Genomic DNA, 25,386 nt, shown 5'->3' with positions numbered 1-25,386 from the left:
GTATCGTCGCTTTTTTGAAGGACCAATGACGTGATTATCGCATGGGAAGAGATCAGGATTATAGCTGTCTTAGCTATTGCGTTGTCCCATTTGCAATATGGGGCCCTCTTGTGACAAATCGCGACCAGCAAGGAACTTGGAGCACCATTACACAACAGTGGACTTTGACAGACATTTTTGAGACATTTTCGGCAGCCAAGAAAAGAGTTGTAGTACATTGGTCCTGTTTGGACGTATTTGGTAATAACGTCGCCATACTTCACGTTTCCGCTTTTACAGCACACACATCGGAAAGCCACGAATTGTTTCTATTTTTACCGACATCGTGTTTCAGGTTATACCTCAGTGGATTATTTGCCTGGAAGGCTATTTTGAAATCGTATGGTTTACAAATGTTCGCGATCTTTTGCGAGACTGTTCCACAGTACGGCATAGCGATCGCTTCGATTTGTTCTTCCTTTATTTTCTTCTTTCTACTATTATTACTTTTGCGCAGCAATTTATGACCAATTCTTAATTATGTTTAATTCTGTATCTGTATTCTTCTTGCTCTTTGGCACGTTGACTTCACTGTAAGCTACGAAACACAGCAGGAGTGTTAAAGAATCCATTACTGTTCACATTCTACACAGAGTAATTCTGCGACGTATATGCAAAGTCAAACTAGATACAGATAATGCTGCAAGGAATCGATGTACCATTCAGTGTTTACGGAGTTATTGCTACTTTTCTTTAGTTCACAAAGAATAAATCATAGGAAAAATAATACTAATTTATACGTAAAATAATCACATTAGTAACTAATTGATGTGTGGAGTACCATTGGCCTTGTCACAGTGGTAATACCGCTTCACCTCAGATCACCGAAGTTAAGCGTTCTCGGGCTTGACTAGCACTTGGATGGGTGACCATCTGGGTCTGCTGAGCGCTGTTGGCAAGCGGCGTCCACTCAGCCCTTATAAGGCCAATTGAGGAGCTACTTGATAGAGAAGTAGCTGCTCCGGTCACGAAAACTGACGACGGCCGGGAGAGCGATGTGTTGACTGTGTTGTTTGTTGTGATCTTGAATCCATAGACTGGTTTGCTGCAGCTCTCCATGCTACTCTATCCTGTGCGAGCTTCTTCATTTCCAAATAGCTACTCCAACCTACATCCTTCGGAATTTGCTTACTGTATCCATCCCTTGGCCTCTCTCTCTCTCTCTCTCTCTCTCTCTCTCTCTCTCTCTCTCTCTTGGCTGACTGTACGCCCCTCCATATCCTCATCCTGCGACGGCTATCGGCTGAGGAATGCACGGCGGTCGATCGGTCGATCGGTCGATCGGTACCGGTGGTCGTCCGAGGCCAGTTCGGATGGATTTTTTAAATATGTGAAATACCACGTTACTAAACGAAGCACGTTGGTTGTAAAATACGCGAAATATTTCATCGGAACCAAGCGAAAGACGGTCTTAACATTGGCAATATTGTACTTTACCTGGGCTCGTCTAGCAGTTCAGATGAAATAGAGCAGAAAATATTCAGTAATGAAAGATACAGGTGAACATCATGAAATGAGTGTAACGGAACAGAGTTTCAAATTTCGCATTTAAGAAATCGTTCACGCAAGAGGATCTTGCAAACATAAGCGTTTGTACGTCGCACAGTCTCCTGTATGGAGAAAATAGTAATAAGCATTCCTGGTGTAGAGTAGCAACTGAAAGAGAGGAAAACAAGTTTATCGCATTCGGTTTTACAAATAGCACCTTATAGCGTTGGCCCCTTGCTTAACTTGCATCGATAGGGAATCTGTCGCCCAGCTCAAAGTCCCAGGCTACAATAAAAAGCAGACGTGCCTGCTATTTATAAGAAGGATAAAAGTGATGATCTGCAAAATTACATCGATTTTCTATAGAATTCTTGAACTCATATAATTAAGTTCCGTGGAACGGAAAAGCTTCGGTCCACAAATTAGAATGGTTTTAGAAAGCACCGTCAGTGCGAAGCTCAGCTTGCCCTTTTTTTCACATGATATCCTGCGAACTATGGATAAAGGGCAATTGGAAGATTCCATATTCCTAGATTTCCGAAAACTCTTTGACACAGTCCTCCGTGGCAGACTATTAACGAAGGTACTAGCATACGGAATAGGTTCCTACATATGTGAGTGGTTCGAAGATTTCTTAAGTAATAGAATCCTGCACTTTCTCCTGGACAGCGAGAGTTCATCAAGGAGTAGAATATCGTCAGAGTGCTCCAGGGAAGTGTGGCAGGACCGCTCTTATTATTTCTATACATAAATGTTCTCACAGACGGTGCGAGTAGCAGTCTTCGCCTGTTTGCTGATGGTGCTGTGGTGTACGGAAAATGCCGAAGTTGAGTGATTGTAGGAGAATTCAGAATGACTTAAACAAAATTTCTAATTGGTGCGAAGAATGGCAGCTAGCTGTAAATGTAAAAAAAAATGTAAGTTAATGAGTATGAGTAAGAAAAAAAATCCCGTAATGCTCAAACACAGCATTAGTAGCGTGCTACTTGAACAGTCAGGTCAATTAAATATCTAGGCGTAACGTTGCAAAGCGATATTAATTGGAACGAAGCGACATTTGAAATAGATTGTACAGCGATGCTACTGCCACCACCGTACAATTCGCTTAAAGACCACGAAAGTAAAATAAACGAAATTAGGGCTGGTACGGAGATCTATATGTAGTCGTTTTTCCTGCGCTCTGTTTGCGAGTGAACACGAAGGGAAATTACTAGCAGTGGATAATTTAGTTGTCCCAGATTTTTCTCCACTTCAACAGTTTGCATATCGTTGATACATTTATTTAGGTTCCGTTACAACTACCAGTCCTCACACAAATCGCTGATCCTGTGCAGGTCTTCCTGCACTGCGCTGCATGCAGTCTTTCGGCGTGCCACGCTCTCTATAGGCACAGCTGTGTCAACCAACAGCCTCACGCAGCTCCCCATGTTACTCACTCGGTCATTTATACCGGGTGACATTTCCACGTGTACGCTTATCTGCAGAATGTAAATTTGCAGATGAAATTTCGTTTTCAGTTCTTTTTTTTTCAACGTTTTCCTCCATAAATAATGTCAACATTCAATAACCAACGGCCGCGCAGGGTGGCCGTGCGGTCTCAGCCGTCTTGTCACGGTTCGCGCGGCTTTCCCCGTCAGAGGTTCGAGTCCTCTCTCGGGCATGGGTGTGTGTGTTGTCCTTACCGTAAGTTACTTCAAGTTAGATTAAGTAGTGCGTAAGCCTAGGGACCGATGACCTCAGCAGTTTGGTCTCATAGTCATTAACACAAATTTCCAAAATAACATTTTTAGTTTGTAGTAACGACTTATGGAGCAGGTAGCGACACACAGATGACAGATCTATCAACAGTGCGAACATTTTTGTATGTGCTTATTTCACTTATGAATTTGTTCGTATTACGTTCTTCTGATTTATCGTTTGTAAACCAGAAAATACTGGCGACAGCTTATAAATAATGACTTGCGTCAATATTAGTACTGAATTTTTCGATTCTTTTGAGTATTATCTGCACGTCGTTTGATTTTCCGCACCCATCGGGAAGTTACCTTGAATAGAATGTGAACAGTAATGCTCCTCTTAACAGTCCCATGAGGTGCTCCTTATTTGCTTTTACGTCTTACGATTTCTTCCCATTAAGAACGGCGTGTTGAGTTCTATCTACGTGGTCGCTAATGAGTCTGCGTGGTAACCATATCTCCGCAAACTTTAAAGTTATTCAGACTAGGTACAAGGTCAGTTTCGGTAGCAATATTATCTGTCTTTTCCATTGCAGATCTAGATTTCAGCTATCAACATTGCTTTGTCGGTTCTCGTGTAGGCCCAACGTAATTGCTGCAACTCATATTTTAATACAAGTTACGCATGTGCAAGCATTAATCCAGCTAACTTTCCTTTCGACAGCACTATAAGCTGATCAAAGAATTTGTCTTTAGGAAAAGACATAAGTGCAAAGACAACTTGAGACACTCGCTTGACACATGGACCCTTCAGATAGATGTATCTTGATTCTTTGATCCCTGTGGGATTCTGCCTCGAGTCACCATTTTGTTCTGAAGTAACTCTTGTACTTGCCTAAGTTATATTGGAATATGTGTTAGTACAATTACGTTGGGTATACATGGCTACCTATAACGCATTGACTACACTGTTAGCTGAAATCTAAATCTGCGATAAAACAGACAGACGATATTGCAACCAATGCAGAACTTCTTTCTAACCTTGTTTACATCACAGTCGTGGGGAACAGTCATTGCCTTGGAATCGAGTATAACAAACGTATTGCTGGTACCACAGAGTCGATTTTAATAGAATGCATTAAACGAAGGTATAGTAAATAAACATAAGTTATTACGTACGAATAGGAAGAGAGATGCATTACTGCTAGATTACGCTATCTATATAGTCAATAACAATAAACTAGACTCGAGATCAGAAAGAGGGGGAATAGGAGATGGATAGAGTGGTGGGAAGAAATGGATAGAAAGCGGAAAGGTGGAGATAGTAGGGAATGGAGAGAGAGAGAGAGAGAGAGAGAGAGAGAGAGAGAGAGAGAGAGAGACTAGACGGACAAATAGAGGGGAGACGAGACGGACAGAGGCAGGGGAGGCTGGGATATATATACATTTCCCTCTCATATTAGCAAGTGTGCTTTCTCTTTTCTTTCTTTTCCATCATTTAACCAGAGTGAGCCACAGCGACGCGTGGCCGGGAAGAGCTAGTTGGCAATAAATCTCTGGAAACAATATTGGTGAAACGCCTAGGAGACTTTTCGATGACGTATATAACACGTGCAGTAGTCCCAGCAGCTGTGCAGTCGAGTCCCCGTCAAGGAAAGTGAGCTGATTAAAATTATAATCCAACTACAGATTCGTACTGTTTATGTAGGCTAATCATGAGTTTCGCGGTAGTAGACAAGGGCCTATAAGTCGGTTAATTACTCAGTCAAATAATCTGCCAGTTTACGCATTAAAACCAATTTTCCCTGGCCAAGTGAAACCACCACTACAGGAATGTCAGCGTTTAGGAACACTGCTCCCGCCCGCATTTGGAGATGTGGCGCCACTGCAGGCCTCCTAACCTGACCTCTGGGAGCCTGAGTGGCGCTCTTCTATCGAAAGCAGTAGGAACGTTTTCCGTTGCCAGTCTCAGTCACGTTCGTTGCGGGGTCATCTTTCTACCGTAGAAGGCACACCGTCGTGCTACAGCGGGGGTTATAAAACTATTGAGAGGCGCCCTCTCAGCCCCATTTCTTTGTAGTTCTTAGTTTGCTTCACTTTGCGACTAACACTAATGGGGAGTTCCCTCTATTATGCGGTAAAAGTGCTCGATTCCATGATCTTGGGAGTAACAATGTATAGATTCACTCAGTTTTTGCGAAGACGTTTCGCTGTAGACTGCCCGTGACAACTTCGTCTGTTAAGGAAGATTTGCAAGGCAAACAACCAACTTTACGGCTCTACCAATGTTAGACCGCTAAGCTAGGTCGGGCTGGCACTGCCTGTGTGCTCTTCTTACTTGACTCTTCATGGCTAACTGCATTCGTTCGTGATTCTCAATTCCCGAGATTAACATTTTTTTTCTCATTATTACTCTCTCGAGGGACTCGACGAGTTGTCGTCGCGTCTCGTATGATTCTGTATCTGTGTTATGTACAGCAGCTCGACTTATAGCAAGCCGCTGGCCCGCATCATTTATTTATTTGAGTTATCAGTCTGCTGACTGGTTTGATGCCGCCTTCCACGAGTTCCTGTCCCAACTATTTCATTTCAGACTAGCAGCTGCAACACCCGTCCTCAATTATTTGCTGGACGTAATCAAACCTCTGTCTTTATCTTGAATTTTTACCTTTTACAGCTTCCTCTAGTACAATGCAAGTTATTTCCTGCTGTCTAAATAAATGTCCTGTGCCTTCTCCTTGTCAGTGTTTCCCGTATATTCCTTTCCTCGCCAATTCTGCGGGTGATTTTCAATCTGCATCTTAAAAACTTATTTTGTCTCAACAAATGTCGAAACGTTTTCCTTTTTTTGGTGGATATGAAATTTTTCTGCTCACACAATTCTTTTAGAAAATCCTCATTGATTTTTCTTTCCGTGCGGCTATACCAAATTACCTCTTTCCAAAGCCACGTTTACCTTGCTGTTAAGCGCTTTGCGTCTGTCTCCAACAATGTCCATCTTTTATGGAAACTCAGGAGCTTACTCCTTATAAACGTCTTGGCTTGTCAACTAATAGTTGTCTACTTTCCTTGAGAGCACAATTTGCTATTTGCTTCCATTTGAATACTATAAAAAAAAATTTGTGTGAAATGTTATGGGACATAACTGCTAAGGTCATCAGTCCCTAAGCTTACACACTACTTAACCTAAATTATCCTAAGGACAAACACACACACCCATGCCCGAGGGAGGACTCGAACCTCCGCCGGGACCAGCCGCACAGTCCATGACTGCAGCGCCCCAGACCGCTCGACTAATCCCTCGCGGCTGTACTATCACAGTTTTGGTATCTTTTACCATTAATTTTAAACTGCACGGATTTTATTCATTTACGAAAACGATACGCGGAACGTGTCCATGACCTGACGAGGCGTATGTAACTTGGCACTATAGTGTTGAAACCTAAGAATTTTGCAACGCATACTTTCGAGAAAGAAGCTCTGAGGTGATGAGATGCTGCAGAATTTCTGTGTACTGCACTGAAAGGGGTTGACGATAGTAGCTTTGAAAACATTGTGTCCGATCGTTCACTCCGTATAACGAGTTTCTCCCAATGCACTGCCTTCGATGCATATGTTAACGATTGTTTGCAGCTGAGAATAGGCAGTTTAGTTTGTCACCATAGCATATTCAAGGAACGCTTGGTCCCATCGTTCTTGAGGAGAAGTTAGCAGAGTCAGGATTACTGTGAAGCGTTTAAAGTGACCCTTCAAAAGACTGTAAAGTGATCTCTTAGTCCCTTAAGTTTGAATGCTTGTACGAATGGAAGTTTTAAGTCGCCGTGTAAGGTTTGCACGAGGATACTATGACCGAGGCGATCTCTGCTGTCCTACAAAGTGCGTAAACTCAACATTCTCAGGCGTTCTCACGTTTTAGTGTCTCAGACTGTTGTTCAGTTAATCAGCTACATCGGTATAGCTCTACTTTTCAGATTACTGCTTTGAGAGAGTAAGTGCGTCCTCGCATTTGTTCACCACCAAAGCTGGTTCTGAACGAACTTTGGAAAGCAACGCCAGATCACCGTTCGAAAGTCCCATCTATGCAAAACATTCGTTGTAGCACTGGCTACGTCTTCACCTTTACCAAATATACACGCCTGGAAATTGAAATAAGATCACCGTGAATTCATTGTCCCAGGAAGGGGAAACTTTATTGACACATTCCTGGGGTCAGATACATCACATGAACACACAGACAGAACCACAGGCACATAGACACAGGCAACAGAGCATGCACAATGTCGGCACTAGTACAGTGTATATCCACCTTTCGCAGCAATTCAGGCTGCTGTTCTCCCATCTAGACGATCGTAGAGATGCTGGATGTAGTCCTGTGGAACGGCTTGCCATGCTATTTCCACCTGGTGCCTCAGTTGGACCAGCGTTCGTGCAGGATGTGCAGACCGCGTGAGACGACGCTTCATCCAGTCCCAAACATGCTCAATGGGGGACAGATCTGGAGATCTTGCTGGCCAGGGTTGTTGACTTACACCTTCTAGAGCACGTTGGGTGACACGGGATACATGCGGACGTGCATTGTCCTGTTGGAACAGCAAGTTCCCTTGCCGGTCTAGGAATGGTAGACCGATGGGTTCGATGACGGTTTGGATGTACCGTGCACTATTCAGTGTCCCCTCGATGATCACCAGAGGTGTACGGCCAGTGTAGGAGATCGCTCCCCACACCATGATGCCGGGTGTTGGCCCTGTGTGCCTCGGTCGTATGCAGTCCTGATTGTGGCGCTCACCTGCACGGCGCCAAACACGCATACGACCATCATTGGCACCAAGGCAGAAGCGACTCTCATCGCTGAAGACGACACGTCTCCATTCGTCCCTCCAGTCACGCCTGTCGCGACACCACTGGAGGCGGGCTGCACGATGTTGGGGCGTGAGCGGAAGACGGCCTAACGGTGTGCGGGACCGAAGCCCAGCTTCATGGAGACGGTTGCGAATGGTCCTCGCCGATACCCCAGGAGCAACAGTGTCCCTAATTTGCTGGGAAGTGGCTGTGCGGTCCCCTACGGCACTGCGTAGGATCCTACGGTCTTGGCGTGCATCCGTGCGTCGCTGCGGTCCGGTCCCAGGTCGACGGGCACGTGCACCTTCCGCCGACCACTGGCGACAACATCGATGTACTGTGGAGACCTCACGCCCCACGTGTTGAGCAATTCGGCGGTACGTCCACCCGGCCTCCCGCATGCCCACTATACGCCCTCGCTCAAAGTCCGTCAAATGCTCATACGGTTCAAGTCCACGCAGTCGCGGCATGCTACCAGTGTTAAAGACTGCGATGAAGCTCCGTATGCCACGGCAAACTGGCTGACACTGACGGCGGCGGTGCACAAATGCTGCGCAGCTAGCGCCATTCGACGGCCAACACCGCGGTTCCTGGTGTGTCCGCTGTGCCGTGCGTGTGATCATTGCTTGTACAGCCCTCTCGCAGTGTCCGGAGCAAGTATGGTGGGTCTGACACGCCGGTGTCAATGTGTTCTTTTTTCCATTTCCAGGAGTGTACATCTACATCTACACTCCTCCCTAGCCGAGGGTGCTTGCAAATGGTGGGCGTGGAGAACGAATTTCTCTAATTTTATCTTCAGGGCCATTTCGCAAGATATACGTAGGAGCAAAGCAATCTACTGGATGACTTCCACGAATGAATCTTCTCGATATTTTAACAATAATCTTTACCGTGATGCGCAACGCTTCATGCAGCGTCTGCACTGGATTGGATAAGCATCTTTTATCGAGTTCTATGTCGTAAGGGCCCAGGCTCACAAAAGAACAAGGGTATTGTAAGCTACCTCCTTTCAGGTGGACTGTATTTCTTGAGGATTCTTCGAATCGCACCTGAGTTTCCTAAAGTCAGTTTTATGCGCTCGTTTCAATTTAAAACCCTACGTGCGCATCCTCACCGATTTTTAAACACTGTGACTGTTCTGGGCTTGTGTAATCATATTCCAAAATTACAGTGTTTACGTACAAGCACTACAATTTCTGGTAGCTCAAGACGTAGATTAGTGACTGTAACATCGAAAATGGTGTTTGTGGCGATAGGCAGTTGGTATTTTGAATTTTTTATCGTCACAAGATTTAGATGGAAGTCTGAAACAAATCAATATTTCGGTCGTGAAAATATTAAAAGAATAGTAAGCGCAAAATAGGCTACTTCGCATTTGCAAATGTAGTTAAAACTGGGAAAGATTATCTTTAATATACGATATGTAAACATCTTATGTCACTGAATCACATATAATCTGAATAACACATACCCTACGTGGAAAAGAGAATTCGCAACTCGTGTTCTGACTGTTTGTGTTGCAAGACAATGCGTTCTTAGTTTTATGTTTTGTAAATGGGTTATAAGCATTACGTTTATGTGCAATTATTTTTGCCAGAGGTGAGGGTTTTGTATACTTCCAAACCACCCACAAATTCAGTCATTTAGTCTTCAACCTATACCGTATATGTACAATAAGGAAAGTTATTTTTGCTAACTGTGACTTACATGGCAGAGGATACTATTCATGGTATAACATTTAGGGGTTTCCTACCATTTCAGCCACGTACTGAGCAGGCCAAGAATGACTGTTTAAATACTTCTGTGCGTCTGCAGTCATTCCAGTTTGTCTTCACGGTCCCTACCTGTGCCATACGTATGGGGACGAAGAATATGTCACTTCTTCTGTTAATCTTCCGTACTCTGCCAACTGATATTTTTCAACATTTTCCGTGTCCCTCTCTGGTGATCAAACAAATCTGTGGTCATTCGTGACGCTCTTCTTTTCATAGATTCTAAAAGGTACAGTCAAACGAGAACGAGACACATGGAAAAAGTAAGTAAACTGTGTGTTATTTAAAAAATAAACACCATAACTGTTGAAAAACATTTATCCCACTGAGAGGCGAAGCGGCCACTGTCTTCAAGAGGAAATGTTTGGGGTTCGTCTACATCAACATACACTGCTGGCCATTACAATTGCTACACCACGAAGATGGCGTGCTACGGACGCGAAATTTAAGCGACAGGAAGAAGATGCTGTGATATGTAAATGAATAGCTTTTCAAAGCTTTCACACAAGGTTGGCGCCGGTTGCGACACCTGCAACGTGCTGACATGAGGAAAGTTTCCAAACGATTTCTCATACACAAACAGCAGTTGACCGGCGTTGCCTGGTGAAACGTTGTTGTGATGCCTCGTGTAAGGAGGAGAAATGCGTACCATCACTTTTCCGACTTTGATAAAGGTCGGATTGTAGCCTATCGCGATTGCTGTTTATCGTATGGCGACACTTCCGCTCGCGTTCGTCGAGATCCAATGACTGTTAGCAGACTATGGAATCGGTGGGTTCAGGAGGGTAATAGGGAATGCCGTGCTGGATCCCAACGGCCTCGTATCACTAGCAGTCGAGATGACAGGCATCTTATTCGCATGGCTGTAACGGATCGTGCAGCCACGTCTCCATCCCTTAGTCAACAGACTGGGACGTTTGCAAGACAACAACCATCTGCACGAACAGTTCGACGACGTTTGCAGCAGCGTGGACTATCAGCTCGGAGACCGTGGCTGCGGTTACCCTTGACGCTGAGTCACAGACAGGAGCGCCAGCGATGGTGTACTCAACGACGAACCTGGGTGCACGAATAGCAAAACGTTATTTTTTGGATGACTACAGTTTCTGGTTACAGCATCATGATGGTCGCATCCATGTTTGGCGACATCGCGGTGAACGAACATTGGAAGCGTGCATTCGTCACTCCTATACTGGCGTATCACCCGGTGTGATGGTATGGGGTGTCATTGGTTACTCGTCTTGTCCACATTGACGGCACTTTGAACAGTGGGCGTTACATTTCACATGTGTTACGACTCCTGGCTCTACCCTTCATTCGATCCCTGCGAAACCCTACATTTCAGCAGGATAATGCACGACCGCATGTTGCAGGTGCTGTACGGGCCTTTCTGGATACAGAAAATGTTCTACTGCTGCCCTGGTCAGCACATTCTCCAGATCTCTCAACAATTGAAAACGTCTGGTCAATGGTGGCCGAGCAACTGGCTCGTCACAATACGCCAGTCACTACTCTTGATGAACTGTGGTATCGTGTTGAATCTGCATGGGCAGCTGTACCTGTACACGCCATCCAAGCTCCGTTTGACTCAATGCCCAGGCGTATCAAGGCCGTTATTACGGCCAAAGGTGGTTGTTCTGGGTACTGATTTCTCAGGCTCTATGCATTAAAATTGCGTGAAAATGTAATCACATGTCAGTTCTGGTATAATATATTTGTCCAATGAATACCCATTTATCATCTGCATTTCTTCTTGGTATAGCAATTTTAATGGCCAATAGTATAGATACCCTTCAAGCCAGCATACGGTGCGTGTCTGTTGTCTAAGGAACGGTCGTTGTAGTCAGGCGTGCACCTCTTCGTCCGAAGCAAATCGACGACCACGAATTTCTTTGATTGTGGATCCAAAAATACGGAAATCGCATGGGGAAAGGCCGCTACTGTATGGAGGATGTGTAAGGGCTTTCCAGTGAAACTTCTCAGCGACTGGTAATCGAAACAGGGACTCCACTGTCTATAGACAGCGACGCTAACTACAACAGGACGAACTACAGAGTGTGTTGTTCCACATTCGAAATGCTTGCGAATCGAGCGTGTAACTGAGGAAGGAAATGGATACCAGTCCGGTAGTCATGTAGTCTAATGTGGAAAAAAAGAAAAGAACGCATCCAGGTCATTAAACCGCCGCGTGAATTCAATCCGCTGCCGAAGAGTGCCCCCCTCCCCTTTCCCCCTACTTTCCACCCCTCAGTAAGGAAGCAGTGTGGTAACGCGCTTGGCTATGCGAGCGAGTTTGTTCCTAACACACATCACTCGAATAATTCGGCAATGAGAGAAAAAAAGAACGGTAGTAACACATCTAAGAAGTAAATTTTTTTCTGGAAAATGAGAGAATGCTATAAAAGTTATAAAAGGATAAAGACGCGATAGCGACGTGTCTCTGCAACTGGAAACAGCACGTCCGAATGTAAGTTGCGTTGTGGCTCATCTCCTGCGCTGCTGCTTGCGCCTGTGTGCTCATAGTTTTGTCCGCTTCGCTCGCATTCGCGGGGCGAGGCGAGGCGAGGAGACAAGGGCGGCGCTGCGCCCCCACAGCCACGCACTGACCGCCGCGCTGTGCAGGTGTGGGGTCAGATCGCCCTGGAGGGCGCGCAGGTCTACATCACCGAGGGGTCCGGGGCCACAGTGCGCAGCCACTTCCATAACACGGTGAGTAAACTACTAAGCCACGGCTTCCCGGACTGAAAAGGAGCGCCTGGTTCCCGCCACGAATCCGCCCGGCGGACTTGTGTCGAGGTCCGGTGAGCAGGCCAGTCTGTGGATGGTTTTTAGGCGGTTTTCCATCTGCCTCGGCGAATGCGGGCTGGTTTCCCTTATTCTGCCTCAGCTACACTACGTCGACGATTGCTGCGCAAACAAGTTCTCCACAAACGCGTTCACCACCATTAATCTACCACGCCAACACAGGGGTTTATACCCGTCTGTTGTGAGACGTTGACGTTCCCTGGAGGGGGGGGGGGGGGGTCCACCGGGGACCGAACAGCACAACAACCCTGAAACAGTGATAGGGTGTGGGGCGGCGGAGGGGTGAGTTGCACTGCGGTAGTCGTCGTGGGGTTGTGGACCACTGCGGCTGCGGTGGGGACGAAGCCTCTCCGTTGTTTCTCGGCTCCCGGTTAACATTCAATACAATACAAACAACTACCCCACTAGGCAGCCGGGGCTCCACCGCCAGGCTCAGGTTTTGGTCGTCTACCTCATATTTGAATAAATATGAATTTGGCAAGAACGTTACCACAACATTCTTGCCCGTGGAAGGCGCTGATGTTGAAAAGTGGCCACCAGCATCACCTCCTCTGTCGATACACACTACACTCAGAAACTTCGCTACGTCCTGCCCTCCACCGCCAGGCTCAGGTTTTGGTCGTCTACCTCATATTTGAATAAATATGAATTTGGCAAGAACGTTACCACAACGTTCTTGCCCGTGGAAGGCGCTGATGTTGAAAAGTGGCCACCAGCATCACCTCCTCTGTCGATACACACTACACTCAGAAACTTCGCTACGTCCTGCCCCCACCACTAAAGATATAATCCATGGGGTCACAACCGTCATCCAAAACATCCAACCCTTTCGATTTACCTGGTAACTTACAACAAATTACAGTGCCTGCCCACTCCATAGTTCACCTCAACACCATCGGCACATACTGCTACGACCAGTCCGTTCACTTTCTCCTTCCTGGACAGCCTTGTTTAATCCGATTCCCACACTGCCCTGTTAGCATCTCCAGACTTACTGCATTCTTGTTAAACGTATCAGAACGGAACCTGTTGGGCTGGATACAGTCACGGAAGCGCGAGTGTTAGTTGACAGTGTCTCGAGAAACAACAGAATGCATTGGTGTACATGTCATTATGTACGAGGGGCGTTTAAAAAGTAATGCAACACATTTTTCCGAAAACGGGTTTGTTTTATTCAGTTTACACTACATCATATTATTCCCCACTCTTTTGGCTACAAAACGCTATTTTTCAACATAGTCTCAGACAGCCTTATGTTACCATGTATTGTACTGTATTGTATGTTAACCGGGGGCCTAGAAACGACGGAGAGGCTTCGACCCCGCCGCAGCCGCAGTGGTCCACAGCACCACGAAGACAGCCGCAGTCCACTTCACTCCTCCGCCGCCCCACACCGAACCACTCTTTCAGTGTTATTGTGCGGTTCGGCCCCCGGTTGACCCTTACCCTCCCCCTCCCCCCCCCCCCCCCACACACACACACAGGGAACGTCTCACACCAGATCAGTGTAACCCCTCCCTATGCTTGCGTGGTAGAATAATAGTGGTGCACGCGTACGTGGAGAACTTGTTTCCGGAGAAATCTCCGACATAAAGTGGCTGAGGCGCAACAAGGAGAACCAGCCTGCATTCGCCGAGGCAGATGGAAAATCGCCTAAAAACCATGCAGAGACTGACCGGCTCACCGGACCTCGACACGAGTCCGCCTGTCGGATTCGTGCCGGGGACCAGGCGCTCCTTCCCAATCCGGAAAGCCGTGTTTTGTTACCTTACTAGGAGGAGCTGTATGCCCGCATGGTAACGCTCTACTGGTCGGCGTCGGAGCCAACGTCTTACTGAATCAAACTCACCATGACCCACGTGCTGCTTCCCGCGGACTCCATCCTTCATTGGGCCAAACACATTGCAGTCGGAAGGTGCGAGAACAAGGCTGTAGTGTGGATGAGGATAACAATCCAATGAAGTTTCGTAAGCTCCTCTCATGTGCGCAGACTTGTGTGAGGGCTTGCGTTGTCATGGGTAAGTTCGTTTGAATTTCTGTGGCGACGAACACGCCGAAGAATTTTCTTCATTTTACTTAGGAGACCACAGTAATCTTCAGAGTGGATCATTGCACCATAAGAGAGGACCTCAAACAGAATAACCCCTTCAGAGTCACAAAAGACCCTCCCCATGATCTGACTGGCAGATGGTGCACCTTTGAATTTTTTCTTCATAGCAGAGGTAAAAATGGAAATGAGCGTTTGGCATCATTGGCCGGGAGACCCCTTACGAGGCAAGTCCGGCCGCCTTGGTGCAGGTCTTATTACATTCGACGCCACATTGGGCGACCTGCGCGCCGGATGGGGATAAAATGATGAAGAACACAACACAGCACCCAGTGCCTGAGTGGAGAAAATCCCCAACCCAGCCGGGAATCGAACCCGGGCGCGTAGGACGGCAATCCATCACGCTGGCCAGTTTTTTTTTCATTTTGTTCGGTATTTTTTGTTGCGTTTGGACTGGACGGACGTCACAAGACATCCGTTCAAGTTGATCGTTGATTCCTTTACTCAGATTTTTATTACAGAGGGCGAGCAGCCCACCGACCGCTACTCAGCTATCGGGGCGGACATAGGAGGGTGGTCCGGCGCCACTCCATGGACTGCGGTTTTGATTCCGGTTGGAAATGCTGAATGCATGGTTCATCGCCTCTGACGATCTTCAACAAAAATTGTCTGGATCAGCCTCGTAAAGCGCACGCAATTCCGCATTGCTCCTTCATTGCTCTTTATGATCTTCTGTTAGGTGGCGAGGAACCCATTGAGCACACGCCTCTCAGTACCCCAGCTGGTGGACGAATGAGTCAGCACTACCGACGGAGACGTCCGGTTGTGGATTGAGTGTTTGATTGTGATCCGCCAATCATCTCGAATGAGAGTGTCCGCACGTTCCAACAGTGTAGGAATCACAGCTGTGTGCGGCCGACCGGGACGCGAGAGGTCGGACAACTTTGCGCGACCCCGGGTCGATGATGACAGACGCCTCACCCAGCGACTCATGGTTGTGTTATTCACTGCCAGTTCCCTGTACACATTCTGCAAGCACCTACGAATGTCTGCGATGCTCTGGTGTCTGGTTTCCCGCCAATAGAACCTTAATGACAGCTCTATGTTTGGAACGAATCTAAGTTGCAGATGCCATTGTGAAGGCTACATGTAGCGCCTCCATTTATCGGCACTTCATGAAACTACAGTGTTTTCGCATTTTTTCAACCGAAACTGGCCAAGAAAAAAATGTGTTGCGTTACTTACTGAACGCCCCTCGTATGTCTATAACATAAGAACTGTTATGAACTGTACCATTCATTAATGGAGTTAGGAAAGTGTTCTTTGCACTTTCACTGTGACAAACGAAAATATGATGTTATTAAATTTCAGACAGCCTAAATTGATGTGGCGTACCATGTGTCTTGTGACATTTGTGTACAATGGACGGATGTAAACAGAATGAAAATTGTACTAGCGCGCTTAAAACCAATAACACTAAGACCTGTCCTTGCTCAAATAGCAGTTGATTGTTTGTTGTTACGGTCTTCATTCCCAAGATCTCCACGCTAGGCTCTCCTGTGCACGTCTCTTCATGTCTCCGTAACTACTGCAACCTACATCCATTTGTATATGAAGATGGTATCTGTTCTTTCGGCCATGTCCGAAAGAACATATATCATCGGTGACCATGCAGCTCTCTTAGAATGAAATGATAATTAAATCAAGACCCTAAGCTGTTGACAGGCGTTGATATACATCAACGGGGACAGTTGAAAATGTGTTCTCCGACCGGGACTCAAACCAGGGATCTCCTGCTTACATGGCAGACGCTCTATTTATCGGAGCCACCGAAAGAACAGATACCTTCCTCATATATAGTTAAGGCTAACCAGCCATTGACCTCCTTCTTCTGTGATGGATCCACACGCATTGCCCAAACTCTTACGGGTCTCGGTAAGATTGTCTGCCGCGAGTAATGAGTGTAATGGGCAGGAGCACTACGAATGCAGTGTGTGGACTTAAGATGGGAATGTGGGTCTCACTGGGAGCGTGCAAGGGATGAATCCCTGCAGTCGCACTATCATCTGTGCCCTTGGTGGCTCAGATGGGTAGAGCGTCTGCCATGTAAGCAGGAGATCCCGGGCTCGAGTCCCGGTCGGGCCACACATTTTCAACTGTCCCCGTTGATGTATATCAACGCCTGTCGACCGCTTCGGGTCTTGATTTAATTATCATTACATCGATTTGAGTCTGGGCAAAGCTTTAATCTCCTACTACGACTTTCGCACTCTCACCCAGCCGCACACTTCCTTCCATTAATAAACTAGTGGTTCCTTGATGCCTCGGGTTGTGTACTGTCAAACAATTTATTATTTTAATCAAATTATACCATAAATTTCCTCTTTCCCCGATTCGTTTCATTACCTCTTCATTAGCAATCCGATCTACCCATCTAATTTCCAGCATTCTTCTGCAGCACCGCATTACAATAACTTCTGTTCTCTTCTTGTCTGCACTGCCTACAGTACAAGTTTCGCTTCTATACGAGACTTCACTGCAGACAACTAGCTTCAGGAAAGACCTCGTATTACTTAAATTTATATTCGATATTAACAAATTTTACATCATTTCTTCATCGACCACGGTCGTTTATTATTCTCCTAAGATAGCGAAACCCATGTATTAATTTTAGTGTTCATTTCCTTATATAATTCCCTCGTCATCACCTGGTTCAATTAGACTGCGTTAAATTTCCAATGACTTACCTCTCTGGATATTCAACTTACAACCTTCCTTCAAAACACAATGTGTTCGGTTCATCTGCCCTCCCCAGTCCTTCGCTGTCTCTGAAAAAACAAAAACATGATCGACAGATCTGTAAGTTTTTATATCTTCTCTTTGAACGTTAATTTCTTTTCCAAATTTCTCCTTTGTTTCCTTTACCGCTTGTTCTGTGTAAAGACTGAACATCATGGTGGATAGGCTGCCATTTGGTCTCAGCCCTTTCTCAGTTCCTCGCTCTTTTTCACACCATAGAACTCTTAATACTATACTGTGGTTTCTGTGTAAGTTGTAGATAACGTACCATCCTTGTATCTTATCCCTGACAACTCAGAAGTTTGGCGGAGTATATTCCAGTCAATACCTTCGAACGACTTTTGTAAACCTACAAATTTTATAAAAGTAGCTTTGTCCTCCTAAAGTTCTCTTAGGACATTCGTAGAGAGCGTACTGCCTCGCGTGGTCGTCATTCTCCGGAGCCCAAACTGATCTTCCTTCAGGTCGGCTCCTATCACTCGTTCCAGTCTACTGTTGACGGAAGGCTAACACGGTTAAATATTACATATACATTTAGGTTAAACTTGCGCGTAAATTCAGAAACGTGAGTATTTGGTGCGTCCGAAGTTTTTGTCCGATTCTTGCAGGCCAACTGCTTTTACACCGTCCATTTCGAGATAGTTCTACCTCATTGCGGTTTCAATGTTCGTTGTCACATTTTCGTGCAGTGTTCCCACATGTATTGTGGTGTTAAGTATGTTTACTATATCTCTATATGACATCGTTCAGTCCTCCGTCGTCATCTGGATTTTGACCGCACTTACGTGATTCTTTCACTGCAGTACACCAGAAGTCCGTCGGGTATCATGCGTGACCAAACCTTGATCGATTAATGATGTAATGCGACTCCTACGAGGATCCTTCTGGCTTTAGCATGATTTTTTCGAATGGATCGCTGCAGTGAGGGTACTTACTCCCTTTTCCTGCTGCGGTGTTTGCTGGAATGTTTCTTTTCTTGAAATGTGTAGTAAGTCAGACTACGGACGCTGTGTAAGTAATGATTTTCCTCCCTCAGTGCTTCCTCTTATGTGTCCATTTATTACATAGCTGTCCCGAATATCTGAGTGTCCATTAAACTGCATTAGATGAACGACTATATTTCTTCTTATTTTTCATTATTATTTCCACTGCGTCATAAATGTACATAGCTAGTGGTATGAGATTTCTACTGCCACTAAAAAATCTCTAGAGCTGAGAGTTTTAGAGCACACTAGACTCGGTGAACGATTAATATACGAGGGTTGGAACTTTAATACTGGAAACTATTTATTTACAGCTCGTACAAAATAGAGACGTGTTTCAAAGTTTTCAAATTCAAATGGTTCAAATGGCTCTGAGCACTATGGGACTTAACATCTATGGTCATCAGTCCCCTAGAACTTAGAACCACTTCGAAGTTTTCCTGATCTTCAAAGTAGTCACTAGCATTGTGTATAACCCATTGCTAGCGATGTGGAAGTCGAAGGATTCTCTTAGCAGTGCCAATTGTGTTGACAGTTCTAGCGGCGCGGTCTATTGCCCGACAAATTTGTAGCAATTCTGAAGCGAATGCCATGAAGTGATTCCTTCAGCTTAGAAAGCACGTACAGTGCAAGATCTTACTGATTTGTTTGCTGATGAGGCTGCCAAGTGCTATACCAGCTACTGCACTCCCCTGACTTAAGCCTCGTGAGTTCAACTCGATTTCTGAACTGAAGGAAACACTTCATGCCATTCGCTTCAGAACTGCTACAAGTTTGTCGGGCAATAGACCGCGCCGCTCGAACTGTCAACATAACCTAAGACTGCCACATCGCTGGCAACGGGTTATACACAATGCTGGTGACTGCTCTTAAGGTCAATAAACCTGTGAAACATGTATGTATTTTGTACGACCTGTAACTAAATAGTTGCCACTATTAAAGTTCCTACCCTCGTATAAAAATGAAGTTGGCCAAATCAGCCATGTTGATTGTTTCAAGTGGGTCCCATCCCCAAGGGAGTATCTTTGTTTAGCTTTCGTCTTGATCGGTACAATCACTGTTAGTTCTAAATAGCATACCATTTATTCGATATCATTATTTTTGAAATTGGGAGATCCCGACACCGATTTTATTCCTTTAAGCTTCATTTGTATTCTCATGGCAGTAGAGCAGTTCTTGAGAAGGAAGTATACATAAAAAGAAGCTCAGACATAATTTAAAAAATGAACAGTGATAATGATGTTTTAGCACTTGTGAGCTGTCTGTGTAATAGGTTGCATTTAAAATTACCTGAAAGTCGGCGCTGGTCGCACAGAAATAGCACACCTAGCTGGCACTGCACTTCAGTTGTATGTGGTTGGAGCCGAATTTCGACAACCCTCATTTGTCAGTCAAAATTTGCAACTATTTTGAGAGACTCTATCAACAACGCAGACGTATTTACAGACAGTTGATGAAGTCTAACTACTGGGGACTGTACTTATTTCTTCTAAGTGATTGCGAGTTGTGCTGATCTGTTGTATTTAAAGACTGTTGTGCTAATCTAGACCTATATTCCCAGTCACCAGATACAAAATCCGGGATAAATTTCAGAACTTTCCGCATTCATTTACGGAGCAAAAGAATGTCGCAGTGTTGACACTGATTTGTCCACCGAATCGAGACATAGTCTGAATCACGATGTTTCACCACACTACCTGCCACTGGAAACAGATTAACAGTTGCTTATATCATCCAAATCAGGAAAATAGATGCTAATACTGCATAATTCAAGCTGTGAAGCCGTACTTGGGCTAGAGTCTGCGAATTCACCACACGTGGCTTAAACGTAAGAGGTCGGCCATGCTGCCAGATTTAATTAAAAGGATGACAACAAGGTTATCCTAGAACACTAGTAATCTAGCGTACCACTTAGGATTGTTTTCAGGTGTCAGAGTCCAGTTTTAGTTGTGAAATCCGGTAGTGTGGACAACCCCCCTTGCTTACAACATAATGTGGTTTGATGAGCTCTTGGGTTCAAGTATGTTCATTCGATGGGCTGTTCTTGTGCAAACACTTCAAAATAGTTACACAACTGAAACATCGCTGGAATGGAAAGGAAATAAAATGCTGTTGTAATCCTTCCAGTGGCAGCCAGTGTGATAAAACGTTATCTTCCAGGTAGTTTGTGGTGGAGGTGGACGCTGTTCTTACCAAAAAACTGGACAACGTTAAGCGCTGTAAAAACATTGGTGCTAACAGAGAGAAAAAGGCTGTGTGTCGTCTCCCTTGTCTCACGCACTCTACAGAAACAACAAAAATATGGCTTTAAAATGTCGCACACGCTTACTACAACCACTGAAGAAAATTTGCAGTGGCATTGGCCGTACAGCAATTCTTAAAAAGGAAGTACGCATAATAGGAAACTCAGATACAATTTTAAAAAAATAAACAATGATAATGATGTTTTATGACTTGAGAGCTGTCTTTGTAATAGGTTGCATTTCAAATTACCCGAAAGACGGCAGTAGTCGTACAGAAATAGCACGCCCAGCTGGCACTGCAGTTCATCCATTGGTGCCATTTCACCAAAACTGCTAATAATTTATTGGCTGACTAGTTGCAGACTTGGCACGTTTTCACAAACCACCCGTTACAGAGAACAAAATTTTATGTGTCAATACATTGATTGTGATGGAACACCTGAGGAAACCAAGATAAAGGCTGGAGAAAAATGGTGTCACGAAATTTTGACCCTGGGTAGCTGATGCCACAAGGAATCAATGTTACTGATGTTGTGTAGGTCGACAACGCACCATTTTTAAACTACGGAAACTTGGCGCCACGCCCTCCAGTTGGCCGTGGGATTGCCCTTTGACTGATGACCTTAGCAGGTAAGTCCCATTAGATTTCACACACATTTGAACATTTTTTTGATTACCTTGTTGCCGGATGCTCTGGACAACGCAGGACCGCGAATGCTTTGCCTGCCGGAGATCGGTGGCACGCACGCTCGGTGTAGCCTTCCACTCTGGAAGGGCCTGCGGGCGAATCCGCTCCGATCTGGTAGCTCTGAGCATTATGGGACTTAACTTCAGGGGTCATCAGTCCCTCTGGGATCCCGACACGTCCATTGTAGTTTCACGATGAGACGTAGCGGGAACAAACACGTCAACAGCTGTTGGTTCGCGTACAGAAAGTCTTTTACAATTGTGTTGGCCTTTAAATGGGCCTTTTTTGAAGCTAGAACATTGTTTCCTTAAAGCAGGTGCTTCAACTGGCGACCCTTTGACGCGACACAAGGTTGGTTACGTCGAACGGTGTTTTGCCGAAATCTTTCAAAGATTCCTGGTATTGCCCTGATGTTACGAAACAGGCTTGAGTTTTATATCACATGGAAACAAATACGGAATCATTTACTCCACCCAAGATTACGGATGCCAGCAAAAATCAAGCACAGTACTAGAAAGATATCTACAAAGTAATTCAAAGAGTGCACTACATACAAAAGACGTAATCACAAACACAATCTGATGTAAACAACTTCTGTCTGCTATGAATCGAAAACAAATATGGAAGAAAGGGGATGAAGGACTGATAAACTTGCAGCGCTCGAAGCGGCGTGGTAGCGAGCCCAGGTCGTGTTACCGGTAGTTCCTATATGAGCTCATGCCCGTGTGGAGCACTGTGTCTCCTACTGAACAAGCTCAGTGATATTAATACAATCGCAGGGTGAACCGAATATTTCAGAGATTATTTAAGACCATACAATAAAATTCTTTACATCAACATCAGTCAAATTTCCGATAACCCCTGCAAAAATGGGCCAGCGTGACACAGTAAACTGCAATACTTTATGCTTATTCATTGAAATACTACATAAGATATAACTACAATTTTAACATGTTATGACGCAGATTTGAGCTACATCTGAAGTGTGTTGACATAAACGTAACAAATATATCCCAGAAATAAAATTCGTAAGTACTTACTATCCGGGCCATATTATTACGTACGCCTTTATTACCCACATTCGATGAAACCACTCATAAAAATTTATTCATTCTAATAATTGTCTTGTGGAATGGCAAAGCCTGGATCTAGTCACCCGATAAATAACTAGCAGGTATGGTTCAAACAATTAAGAATGCCTTTTCTTCGGTATTGGAGACCTACAAGACAGTCTGATCTGAAAATCTTTGTCACTGTTACTTACACTAAAGAGATACAGTTAGTCACTGTAATTTCTTACCAGTCAGGGTATCTCTGTACTGCTTACCACTTTCGTTTCAAATGGCCGCTGCTCCACCTACTTGCATTATATTGTACTAAAAGTAACTGTTTTAATACCACTGTGATTCCTGGTCAATATTACAATTGTGTTTCGAACTTCCTACAAGCTCTTAGTCTTGTACTTATCCTTTAATTGCCTTGGCTGGAAAAAGATCTTATGGTGACAGTGATTTAAGATAAAGAATGTCAGGTCGATACAAATACCGTTATATACCTAAGTAAACATGCATTACTGAATTAACACTTTTTGTTTTTACTTCTTATTAACACCTGATTTCCTTCCGGCAACATCTAAATATACCCAGAGCATTACGTATAGGAAGAATTCCTTGTTTTTTAAGACTGGTCGAAAATATCCTGAATGACAGTGTAACTTTGTGCCAGCATTAAAACAGAAATTTTGCACTAATAGGGTGTAGTTAGTATAGATATAAACTTTGCGACGCACTAAATAACTACAGATGCAAAAAGTCACAATGTATGTTGTGATGTGTAATTTATACTACTGGCCATTAAAATTGCTACACCAGGAAGAAATGCAGATGATAAACAGGTATTCATTGGACAAATATATTATACTACCACTGACGTGTGATTGCATTTTCACGCAATTTGGGTACATAGATCCTGAGAAATCAGTACCCAGAAAAACCACCACTGGCCGTAATAACGGCCTTGATACGCATGGGCATTGAGTCAAACAGAGCTTGGATGGCGTGTACAGGTACACCTGCCCACGTAGCTTTAACACGATACCACAGTTCGTCAAGAGTAGTGACTATGGTATTGTGACGAGCCAGTTGCTCGCCCACCATTGGCCAGAAGTTTTCAGTTGGTGAGAGATTTGGAGAATGTGCTGGCCAGGGCAGCAATCGAACATTTTCTGTATTCAGAAAGCCACGTACAGGACCTGCAACATGAGGTCGTGCCTTATCCTGCTGAAATGTAGGGTTTCGCAGGGATCGAATGAAGGGTAGAGCCACGGGACGTAACACATCTGAAATGTAACGTCCACTGTTTAAAGTGCCGTCAGTGCGAAGAAGAGGTGACCGAGACGTGTAACCATCGGCACCCCATACCATCACGCCGGGTGATACGCCAGTATGGCGATGACGAATGCACGCTTACAATGTGCGTTCACCGCGATGTCGCCAAACACGGATGCGACCATCATGATGCTGTAACCAGAACCTCTATTCATCCAAAAAATAACGTTTGGCTTTCGTGCACCCAGTCAGGTTCGTCGTTGAGTACACCATCGCAGGCGCTCCTGTCTGTGACTCAGCGTCAAGGGTAACCGCAGCCACGGTCTCCGAGCTGATAGTCCACGCTGCTGCAAACGTCGTCGAACTGTTCGTGCAGATGGTTGTTGTCTTGCAAACGTCCCCGTCTGTTGACTCAGGGATGGAGACGTGGCTGCACGATCCGTTACAGCCATGCGGATAAGATGCCTGTCATCTCGACTGCTAGTGCTACGAGGCCGTTGGGATCCACCACGGCATTCCCTATTACCCTCCTGAACCTACCGATTCCATATTCTGCTAACAGTCATTGGATCTCGACGAACGCGAGCAGCAGTGTCGCCATACGATAAACAGCAATCGCGATAGGCTACAATCCGACCTTTATCAAAGTCGGAAACGTGATGGTACGCATTTCTCCTCCTTACACGAGGCATCACAGCAACGTTTCACCAGGCAACGGCGGTCAACTGCTGTTTGTGTATGAGAAATCGTTTGGAAACTATCCTCATGTCAGTACGTTGTAGGCGTCGCCACCGGCGCTAACCTTGTGTGAATGCTCTGAAAAGCTAATCATTTGCATATCACAGCATCTTCTTCCTGTCTGTTAAATTTCGAGTCTGTAGCACGTCATCTTCGTGGTGTAGCAATTTTAATGGCCAGTAGTGTATATCTAAGTAAACCTGCAGTACTGAATTAACAGTGTTTGTTTTTACACGTGATTTCCTTTCGGTAAAGATCTGAATCTCTCCAGAGCATTAGATACAAGAAACATTCTTCGTTTTTCAAAACTGGTCGAAAGTTACACTGTATGTCAGTGTAACTTTGTACCAGCATTACAACTGAAATTTTGCGCTAATAGGGCGTAGTTAGTATAGATTTTCACTTTTCCACGCACTCGACAACTACATAATTGATAAGTTACAACTTCTGTTGTGATGTGTAATTTATTTTCTTGCAGTATTTTTTTTAAAAATGGTAAAAGTGGAATAAAGTTACTCCAAATGACTGTACACTTAATACACTCACGAAGGGAAGTTGTAATTGTGCCCAGAAGAAGACAACCTTCCTGCCAGGAGTGTTAGACCAGACAGACGTGCAGGAGACCTTCAGAGGTGTTTGAAAAGTAGGAGAGTGTGCTGAAGCTGTGAGGACGGGTCATGAGTCGTGGCCGGGTCGTTAAGACTATTGACTGGGAGGGGAATCGGAGTCTACACCTACATTTATACTCCGGAAGCCACCCAACGGTGTGTGGCGGAGGGCATTTTACGTGCCACTGTCATTACCTCCCTTTCCTATTCCAGTTGCGTATGGTTCGCGGGAAGAACGACTGCCGGAAAGCCTCCGTGCGTGCTCGAACCTCTCTAATTTTACATTTGTTATCTCCTCGGGAGGTATAAGTAGGGGGAAGCAATATATTCGATA

General features: G+C 45.1%; 1 protein-coding gene across 5 annotated transcripts in view; it reads left to right on the top strand.

Annotated features, from left to right (window-relative positions):
* The window catches only part of LOC126356279 (F-box/LRR-repeat protein 2), a 706,156-nt gene that overhangs the window by 517,577 nt on the left and 163,193 nt on the right, over positions 1–25,386 (top strand). Inside the window, exon 2 of one of the 5 annotated variants that reach the window (XM_050007149.1) lies at positions 12,437–12,523. The exons of the other annotated variants lie outside the window; for them this stretch is intronic. Coding sequence (XP_049863106.1) covers positions 12,437–12,523 — 87 coding nt within the window. The remainder of the gene's footprint in view (positions 1–12,436; positions 12,524–25,386) is intronic. 5 annotated transcript variants of the gene reach the window in all.

This window comes from Schistocerca gregaria, chromosome 3 (assembly GCF_023897955.1).
Source record: "Schistocerca gregaria isolate iqSchGreg1 chromosome 3, iqSchGreg1.2, whole genome shotgun sequence".
Lineage (NCBI taxonomy): Eukaryota > Metazoa > Arthropoda > Insecta > Orthoptera > Acrididae > Schistocerca > Schistocerca gregaria.
This window is presented reverse-complemented; position numbering and strand designations above follow the sequence as displayed.